Genomic DNA, 9,675 nt, shown 5'->3' with positions numbered 1-9,675 from the left:
TAAATAGAACCATTGTAACAAGACCTTGGACTTTCAGTAGGGCGTATCAATCTTTTTCTTGCGTCAAAACAAGTTAAAGATGACACTGGTTTCAAGCGAAATATGTTGCCCCTTGGGGGTCCTTAACTGGTCTATGGAAAATAAATAAATAAAATAAATAGATAAATATATGCACTGATTGCGTAGTCTTAGCTCAAAAGCCAGACAAATTATGTTGATATCAGTTAGCCATAGTGGCTAACGATGAAATAGACAGGCCCAGGTCACATTGTTAAAATGGTTCTACATGTTTATATGGATTTAGTTTAGTCCTGAGGTATTGGCGAAGCTTTTTGGTAACCGTTTTATGATTCGTTATTTAACAATAATAAATATTCACAAACTATTACCATTGACGGGGGGGGGGGGGGATAAATTGGAATTAAAAATCCGGGTGCTGAAATGTCCCGGTGAAAAAGCGATCCTAACATAACGATTTTTTTTATCATTTCGTTGAGTTTTTTTTAGAGCAAAAAATCCCCAAATCTTTGATGATTTCACATTTTTAATTCGTCATACTCACTTAATTCAGAATAACATTTTAAGATACGTTTTTAGTCTTTGGATTTTTGTTGAATAAATCACATTGAACGAATACATTTACGTAAGACTTACTTTTATTTTTCTTCAATTGCACAAGCGACATCCAACAAGAAAGCTGTTCAACATGGATTTATACGAAACACACGACGATGGTCCAGGTTTTGTGGGAATCAAGTTTTGTAAAGAATGGTTCGTTTTGTTGGTTTAAATGTTTTATATAAATCTAAATTTCGGTCAGGAACAACTTTCTAGACTAGCGTTATGCGTCGGGAATAGTCAGCTATATCAGGGTATCTGGTTCATCAGGTTGGGACAAATCGCCCAAATGGGATATAATAGCCCGTTCGGGATATAAAAAAAGTTTCTCTCTATGTCTATAGTTTGTAAGATTGTTCCACAAGACGTTTTGGATCAACTGAGGGATCAATATCCGTAATAATACGGTTTAAATAGAAAAAGTTGTTTACCAAAAGTTGTTACCTTTCATCTATTCTAATGCGGATTCATACAAAAAATTTCCAAAAATATATATTTTTTTTATCTTTTGCACTTCAAATTAATATCCCATTTAGGCTATTATATCCCAAACGGGCTATTAAATCCAGTTTGGGTGATTGGTCCCAACCTGTTCATTTGCCCCATCTACCTGTCTGCCCGAGTCCGTTCACTCTATTTATCGTTCGCCCTAAACCTTGTTCCCTCCACCTTAACCTCATTAATAAACCACATCATTTAAAAATCTATTTCAATTTACTCTTAACTTTGTGAAATTAATGATAAATTAATTTTTACTTTTATATTCAGTTAAACTTGCTTTACTTCCAATAACTTTTTCTTCCATTTTATTTCTTAAAAAAGATGTAATTGGTTTAATTATTAAATATTTATGCTGTAAATTATTTATAACTGTCTTGTTGTTTTTTAAAAAAGATTCGCTTGATGTTTTTAAACAAAGAAATTGAGACATTAATTCGCCAATTTAGAAGCTGAGCAGCAGATGCAGTTCAGTTCAGCGGATGAGTACCTATTCTATCTTTGAAGAATTTATATAACCAAGCACAACACAATCCTTTAGTCTGTAAATGAGATATAAACGGGGATGGAACATGAAACTGTATTTGTTCACTGTCAACCATAATAAATAATTAATTCGCAATGTCGTCTTGTCTTTATCAGGTCAGCAAGTTGGTTATTATTATTTAAAGGTGCTATAATGGTGCTGTTTTATATAATCATATATTTCTTCATGTTTTTAATGGTCAGAATGCAAAAAAATACAATTACATTAATTCTGTATTATAATAAGGCAAATGGAATCAAGGGCGAAGAAACCTAGGGGGAATGGAAACTAGGGCAATTTGTGCCAAGGGCGAATGTATTTTAGTGCAAATGAACATACATTCCTATATTAGTGTATGACTCAAGAAAATATATCAAGCCTCTTCTTCCATTGAAGTGAAGGGCCACTGCTGGGGCATTTTCTGTTTTTTTTGGTTAAACAAAACATGCGGGAGTCTGGGCAGGTTACTCATTATACAGTTTAAAAGTTGACATTTAATTATTCATGTTTAAAAATTTGTAGATTATCATTACTTGAATGGCCTGTATATCTTATCGCAGTCAAAATTCATGTATTTAGTCTTACTCATCCTCAAAAAATTGCTCCGTTGATCACCGGAATAATGAATAAACAATGACTCCCGTACATCGACATCTGTGCCAACTAGAGATATTAATATACGTTGTAGAACTTGTTTTTCAATCTTTGTAAAAAAAAATAAAGATCCATTTTTTAGTCAAAATAATAAATTGGTGAATTGTCCAGCCTGCCTTTCATCCCAATTTTTTTTAGAGCAGTTTATCAAAATGCATGTTCGTTCACCCTAATTTGCATTTGCCTGAAGTCTGTTTTCCTTAAAATTTGTTCGCCCAAGTTCTGCTCGTCATATATTTAAACAGATCTGTAAGATTTCTCTGTGTAAATACAGAATTAAATAAACAATAAAACTGCAAATAAAGGATCAAAGTTCGCAGTGTTTCCTAAGACCAGACTGACATGGCTGCAGTCATGGTCAAAATATAGGATAATTGATTGATAATGAGTTAATTGCTTCAGAAAAAATAAAGACTATTAAAACCCACTTTTCTGAACCAAATGCCATTTTATTAATTGAGCTCATCTCTTTATACTATACTATATAACGCCCCTATTTCTTTAATTTTGTTTTCAAAACATATCATGTAAACATAAAGAATTAAGCTATCCATAATGGTGAAACCAATTACATTGTAAATAAACATTTAAGGCTATATAGTAAATTCTGTTTTTATTGAACGACAGTAAACATTGCTTACATAGAGAATAATACATACCCTTTTCCATATCACAGCTTGTATCAGCCCGAGACTCCAATATCAGCCCGAGGGCATCAACTTGAACAAATTGATTATTCATATTATTTGAAAATAGTCTGGACATGTACATGTATTTAATAAAAATATGAGTTCTTGTTTTAACAAACATGAAGCTACAGAACGGAATTTCATCATTGACTGCTTTAAAACATTTGCTAGCATTTGAAGTTTTCAATTGCACTTAAAAATGTCCACTGTAACTGTCAAATGTTTTATTTTCGTCTGTTAAAATCCAAAAATGCCGAAGCGAAAAAGGCAGAGGAGTTCCACAAGGGGTGTGATACGGATCCGTTCAGCCCTGGAGAGCTGATAACCTGTATCAGCCCCGGAGGCCGATACGGATTTTGTAATGCCATCTGTATCACATGTGCAAAAAACCTGTATTTATTACTAAGTATGTAATAAAGTAAAATAAATTTGAAAAAGACTTAAAAATCAAAAGATATTTCAAAAAATACACATTAGGACAAACAGGATACTGGTATGGAGTTAACAAGGTATAGGGTGAACTATAATAATGGCGAACCGACTCTGGGCAAACTGACCCAGGTGAACAGGAGGATAGGGTGAACAAACCAGATACAAGTTTATCATCATGATCAATTAAACTATTGTTAATGCTGCATTTACAGGTTTGTAAAACTAATGAATCGCTAATTTTTTTTTTCAGTAACAATATGTTGTATCCAAAAGAAGACAAAGAAAACAAACTGTTGTTATATGCTGTAAGTATTTGAGAATTTACTGGGAAATATACATGCAAAGTGACTTGCAGGAATATTGTTAAATTATTAATACATGGAGCATACTAAATAAGAACTTCATAGAATATTAATTATCATTTATTTACACTTTAATCATAAAATGTAGTTTTCAAAGTACATTTTGAACATCTTCTTTGTCATCATATTTCCAATTCAAACCTCTGGAAATGTTTACCTTTGTATAAGCCCAAGATAAAAATAATTGTGTTTATTTATGTATTGACTGTGAAAAAAAAAGCGTAATATTGATTAAATTTTGATAATATTTAAGTGCCGAAACTGTGATTACCAAGAGGAGGCAACCAATCCCTGCATCTATGTCAACAAGATCACCCATGAAGTCGAGTAAGTTGGACAGCTTATATTTTCCACTTAATTTGTCATGTTTTTCATTCAAAATAGACAATTCACACTTGAAACAATGATAACAATTGTTCATGTTTCAGTAAACATACTCAAAAAATTTACTCTCAAGTTCATGGTATGATTTCTTTGCCTTGATCAATTCTTTTTAGTGGAAAGAGGATTACAATTTTGGAGGTAAAACTCTTAGTTCACATTGAAGTATATTTTCTTATTTCATGTTCAATGGAATGCAATATTCTTTTAGTGAGCTGACACAGATTATTGGGGACGTGATAGCCGACCCAACCCTGCCCCGAACAGAGGACCACCCTTGTCCCAAGTGTGCCCACAAAGAATCCGTCTTCTTTCAGTCTCACAGCACCAAGGCAGAGGTACATATTCTCTTCTGTCTGGGAGAGCTACTGTAAAATCCTAATTAAACACGAGGAATCAATATCCGCATAAAATCGTGAGAAGCCCGTCTCGCGAATTTTAAAATCTCACTTTTAATTTTTGCCCATATGTATTAAACTACATGAGACTATGATAGAATTTTGGCATTCACAATTTTATGTTTTCGTGGATAACTGTTTATTCGCAGAATTAAGTACTCGCGTAAAATAAGGAATCTACAGTATCTGCTGCCATCAGGTGCTTGCACAGATTCTTTATTCAAGTTGATGTTTTTTTACAGGAAGGCATGCGACTCTACTATGTTTGCACCAACCCCCAGTGTGTGCATCGCTGGACCGAGTAGACAATTCGTTTATCATCTTTTCCAACACACAGTAACATACCCATTGAAAATACCATTGAATCACTAGTGCAGGCTTCATTACCTTAAAGGATTCAGGATGCAGACCCCAGAAGAGCAAAATGACTCTTATGGCATTCCAAAGATTCCTGTCAATTCTTGTAATGTCTTATTGTTTTAATAAATATATACTTGTAATAATTCATACTTGTCTGAAAAGGAGTTGTTATATTTTAACAAGTACAAAATTATAATTTGAAAGCTCTGTGTTAGAACACCTTTATATTAAATGCATGAGGTGCCTCATAGAAAATTGATAGAATTATCAATAACCCCAAAGCTTTCTTAGCACATTTTAAAATTTGTTTTTTCTCTTTGATACCTTACTGGCAAAATGCAAGAGCATAAAGTGACTGCTCCCAAAATCACCTCTGAGGTAGTGGCCTAGATGTTTGGGTATAGACAGAGGCCATGAAGCATTATGTAAAGCTAAACTCTCTGACATCAAATACACATACTAGCATGTCTTGAAAAATCGAACTTTAATCCAAGCCACATTTGATCGACAAATCCTTATAAGAAGATGTTTAACAATCGTTAAAAAAACAAAACTTTATTTCAGTTTGCATGTTTCTGCATTCATAAACACAAGAGTACCTTCTTGTGGTTAAAATAAACAGCCAATAATGCATTATAAATTGATACAAATCAATATAAACTGTTAACAATTTTCAGAGATTTATCACAAGCTAATACTTGGCTTTTTAAACACCAACGCCATTAACACCATTAATCTGGCAATTTTTTAACAAATAAAAAGTTCCAAGATATGGGATCCCAGAAGTCTGTTAGCTGACAGTTCAAAACAAAGTTCAAAATCAATTCCTCTGTTTACAACAGGAACTGAACACTAATCAAACTAATTTCTGGCTTTTTTCAGCAGGTTGTGGAGGAAAGTCTTCAGGAGAAATCTGTTTGGTTTCCCTTCCTCAGGCCCTTGAGAAGGTTTGGCTCCCGTGTCTGCTTGCCTTTGCATCACACCCAGTTCCAGACTTTTGCAGTAACTTTGGTCTGCTTTCCCCTGTTTCACACCTGGTTCCAGACCTTTATTGTAGTGACCTTGGTTTGCGCGAGAGGATGGGATGGAACTCTTGCCTGTTGCTGGTTTGATGGAGTGTTCCGCCTTGCCTCCGATAGTAGGTTGTGATTTTACAGAGGGATAAACCACTCTGGTCATTCTTCCTCCCTGAGAATGGGGTCGTCTGGAGGTATTCTCCTGTGTGATGGTGTATGACTTTTTTCTGGGTACTTCCTCTACAAAGTCTTTTGAAGCACATTTTGCTTGCTTCAATTTCAGATCTTTTTCTCTAGCCTGAGATTCTGAATGGCCTCTATCACTAAGAAGTCCTTTCCTGCACATTTCACCTTGAAGAGCCTTTGGATGTGGCTTTGATGCTGCACTTAATTTGCTTTGATCTCTTTGCCTTAGTGTCACATATTCATTGTGATAAAATCTGCTTTGAAATTGAGTCTGTGGTGTTGAGTGTTGATTGTTGAGCACATGTAATGAATGATTTCTCTTTTGGTGAAACTCTCTGAACTTCATGTTTTCAAACGAGAAACCCTTTTTTGTCAATGCATTAGGTGCCTTTACAACACCATCGACACACTCTTTTTTCACACACATTTTCTTACCAGAGCTTTTATTAAGAATGGGTTGTGTTCTAAATATCACCACTTTCTCCTTTCTCCCCAAATCTGCTTGCTGTATTTTACTGGATGCAGTTACAGGGGTTGAAGGATGTGGTCTCTCTGCCTTATTTTGTATACCAGTAAATGACCCAGTTGGTTTTTTGTCAATGCATTTGTACATTCCATCTACTCCTAGAGGTTCCTTTGCCTGTATCTTCTCTTTCACTCCTGTCTGAATCAGTGGATGCCAGATTAAGCTTCTATCAGGTGACCGTTCCACCATACAGTGTCTGTTTAGGAAGCTTGCAGTGTTCACTGTACATTTTTGTTTGGGCAGATCACAATGCATTTGGTAGGCTTGGGGAGAATGATATAACACCGGAGTTTTCAACTTATTCCTTCCACTGGGCGTTACTCTTTGATGTGGAGAATTTGTTTTTGTAGATAAGGTTTCCTTGTTATAATTGTTGTCTTGTGGACTTTTTTCATATACACCAGTATTCTGTTGCCAAGCATTTTTTTGCTGTACCATGGTTCTCATGAGAGGGTTGGTTTGTGCGTCAATCTTCAATTTCAAAGGATCAGTCGACACAAATGTGACACTTTCATTTAGATTGATAAGCAGATTCTCTTCATGATTTCTCTGCAAGCATGGATCAGCTTTTGCAGCGAACTGCTGAATTTTATTGGGAGCTTTGCCAATCTGAGTCTTCAGTTCCACATTTGACACTGTATGTGGTGTACTTTGCACAGAACAGCATTTTTGGCCTTTCCTCTCAACATCTGTTGACTTTTGGCCACCATCATCCTCCTCTTCATTTTCTGTCCATTCTATTGTTGGATCCTCTCCAGTGTTCAACATAATCCTCCCAAAAGTGTCTGGTTCGGTCATAGCTAGCTCCCATTTCTCCTGGATTTCCTGCGGACACCTGGCATTTCTCTTGCCTTCTTTCTGCTGATGACTGGCCACCTCCATCGCTAAGTCGTAGAGCCTGTTCATGATCTCGGGAGAGTACCGGCAGCTGTAGACCATCACACTACTGTAGCAGTAGGACAGGTTATTGAGCTCCTCCACCGGGAACTTGTTCCAGTGGACGGCCAGGAATCGACGACGTCTCTGCCAGAATGCAAGACTTTCCTGTTTACCTCTCAGCTTGTCAATGTTCTCTGTAAAAGGCTGCATGGTCTCTCTTTTCTTAAATATATATGCAAGAACATTACATTTGAGTAGCAGTGTACAAAAATTCACAGCACTAAAAAACAAGTTTGTATAAAACTGATTGTAGATATTAATAAATCTATTTCTTTTTCATAGCCAACAAGATATATTCATATTCAAGTTGTTTCCAATTCATCTTCAATAAAACTTTCAGTCAAAGAGATAAATTGAATACCACATTGTATATGAATATATCTTGAAAATTTTTCCTTTCACCGATTTTAATTGCACTTCTTTCACAGGTTGGTATATTTTTTTTTTAATTAAAAATCGTCCAAATGTGCTGCATCAATATCTTGGGACAGACTAGATAAAAATAAACACAGCAGAGGGTGTATTATTTTTTGTTTTAGCTCCATCATTGATTCAGGCTTGGGTGCAAAAACATCCACAGAAGAATTATTTGTCAGCTAATAATGAGGGACTGAACAGGCACCTGTACCAAAGAATTTTACTTTTTTAATCAACCAGAAAAGGAAAACATTTTACAATTTGTTGAGAGTATTTCAATACACAAAGCCAGGCTTTAGTGTCCATATCAGGGTGTTGTTCTATAATCGCAATGCCATGGAATCTTATGTTCTAAGGATGTAAATATTCAATCTGACCCATTTAACCAGTTGGACTGTTTCTCCTACATGGCATTCCTAAAAAGCACACCCTGTTAAAGGACATATGGCATGTTTTTCAATTTTCGGAATTTTTTTTCACTGGCCTGAAATCTTTTAACAATTTTTTTAATGTAGAATAATGAATTTTGCATGTGTGAATATGAATTACATGTTTTTTTAAAAGTCATGACTCATAGATTAAAAGTGTTTCTTTATTCCTTGGGCGGAGATGAATTACTTAGTACATGGTTTTTTTTAAGTCATGGCTCATAGTCTTCATTCCTTGGGCGGAGATGAATTACCTAAAAACTTCATTACATGTACTTGATTTTAATTAAAATCACAATTTTTACGTACCTGCTACAATACTATAGTATATATAATACAGTATTCAGCTTGGCTTGATATTTTAATTTGGACCGATATAACGTTTCCATCAGTTCAAATATCAACCCTAAACGAACATCTAAGAGTATTGTGTCTTATCACTCATTCTCTGATCGATTCATCGACTGAATGCGATTGATGCATATGATTGATCGATATTATTCTTGTTTTTGTGGGGGTGGGGACCCATCATTTGCATGTGTGCTTTTTTTTGGGGGGGGGGGGGTGGGTGGGTTCGCAATTATTATGGTTAAAAAAATCTATCTTCTTCATATGAGTTCAAATAATTCTTAACTAGGAGACAGTCTTACTGTCGGTCAATACGTACCCGTTTCCTCTCGCATCCCAAGGAAACACGTGTTCGTCTGTCAAATGTTTATCACGTGATATGTTTTGATTGGTCGATGAGATCACATGTGCGCGCTTCTGAGGAGAGAGAGAGAGAGAGAGAGAGAGAGAGAGAGAGAGAGAGAGAGAGAGAGAGAGAGAGTTTAAATATAGTATGTATATATAAATATGCACATAATTATACGTTATAATTATTTCACTGCATTAGAAATTCTTGTAAAGAAATTTTACCCCATTAAATCTATATGATATGCTGTGATGTAAATCTCTACTTGTCGACACCAATTCATTTTTTTTCAAATTAATTAAATTTTTGTCGTCTATCGACCAGTAATCCAAGGGGCTCGGTTGTCGGATAGTGTAGCACTATAATTATTATTTATATTCTCCTAATTATTACTTGTTCCCCAACACAAGAATCCGACAATCACCCGGGCCCCTATGATCTTAGCACGCAGTATTGCAGTATACAATTTTAAAATTCACCGGTACAGAATTAAAATATCGTTCATATTTATGCCAACATTTTGTTGTTGTTTTTTTTTTTTTTAATTCAAA

At 35.1% G+C, this 9,675-nt stretch overlaps 2 protein-coding genes across 2 annotated transcripts; one reads left to right on the top strand and one right to left on the bottom strand.

Moving 5' to 3' along the window:
- Positions 1-621: 621 nt before the first annotated feature.
- Positions 622-5,065, top strand: LOC105329337 (DNA-directed RNA polymerase II subunit RPB9). The gene is made up of 5 exons (XM_011430533.4): positions 622-771; positions 3,668-3,722; positions 4,033-4,106; positions 4,372-4,498; positions 4,801-5,065. Exons 1-5 carry the CDS (start codon positions 707-709, stop codon positions 4,861-4,863), a joined length of 384 nt encoding a protein of 127 aa, XP_011428835.1. The 5' UTR covers positions 622-706; the 3' UTR covers positions 4,864-5,065.
- A 648-nt stretch (positions 5,066-5,713) lies between these two features.
- Positions 5,714-9,199, bottom strand: LOC105329344 (uncharacterized). The gene is made up of 2 exons (XM_011430558.4): positions 9,098-9,199; positions 5,714-7,747 (listed from the first exon to the last, which is right to left on the bottom strand). Exon 2 carries the CDS (start codon positions 7,733-7,735, stop codon positions 5,780-5,782), a length of 1,956 nt encoding a protein of 651 aa, XP_011428860.3. The 5' UTR covers positions 7,736-7,747; positions 9,098-9,199; the 3' UTR covers positions 5,714-5,779.
- Between the last annotated feature and the right edge of the window lie 476 nt (positions 9,200-9,675).

Source organism: Magallana gigas, chromosome 6 (genome assembly GCF_963853765.1).
Source record: "Magallana gigas chromosome 6, xbMagGiga1.1, whole genome shotgun sequence".
Taxonomy (NCBI): domain Eukaryota; kingdom Metazoa; phylum Mollusca; class Bivalvia; order Ostreida; family Ostreidae; genus Magallana; species Magallana gigas.
The sequence above is the reverse complement of the archived record's forward strand: the minus strand, read 5'-3'. Positions and strand labels throughout refer to the sequence as shown.

Bases quoted from the DNA above. Each gene is read 5' to 3' on its own strand.
- LOC105329337 (XM_011430533.4), top strand. From the start codon at position 707: ATGGATTTATACGAAACACACGACGATGGTCCAGGTTTTGTGGGAATC. The intron at 3,723-4,032 runs GTAAGTATTTGA...ATAATATTTAAG, and splicing joins ACAAACTGTTGTTATATGCT to TGCCGAAACTGTGATTACCA. The intron at 4,107-4,371 runs GTAAGTTGGACA...ATATTCTTTTAG, and splicing joins AAGATCACCCATGAAGTCGA to TGAGCTGACACAGATTATTG.
- LOC105329344 (XM_011430558.4), bottom strand. From the start codon at position 7,735: ATGCAGCCTTTTACAGAGAACATTGACAAGCTGAGAGGTAAACAGGAA.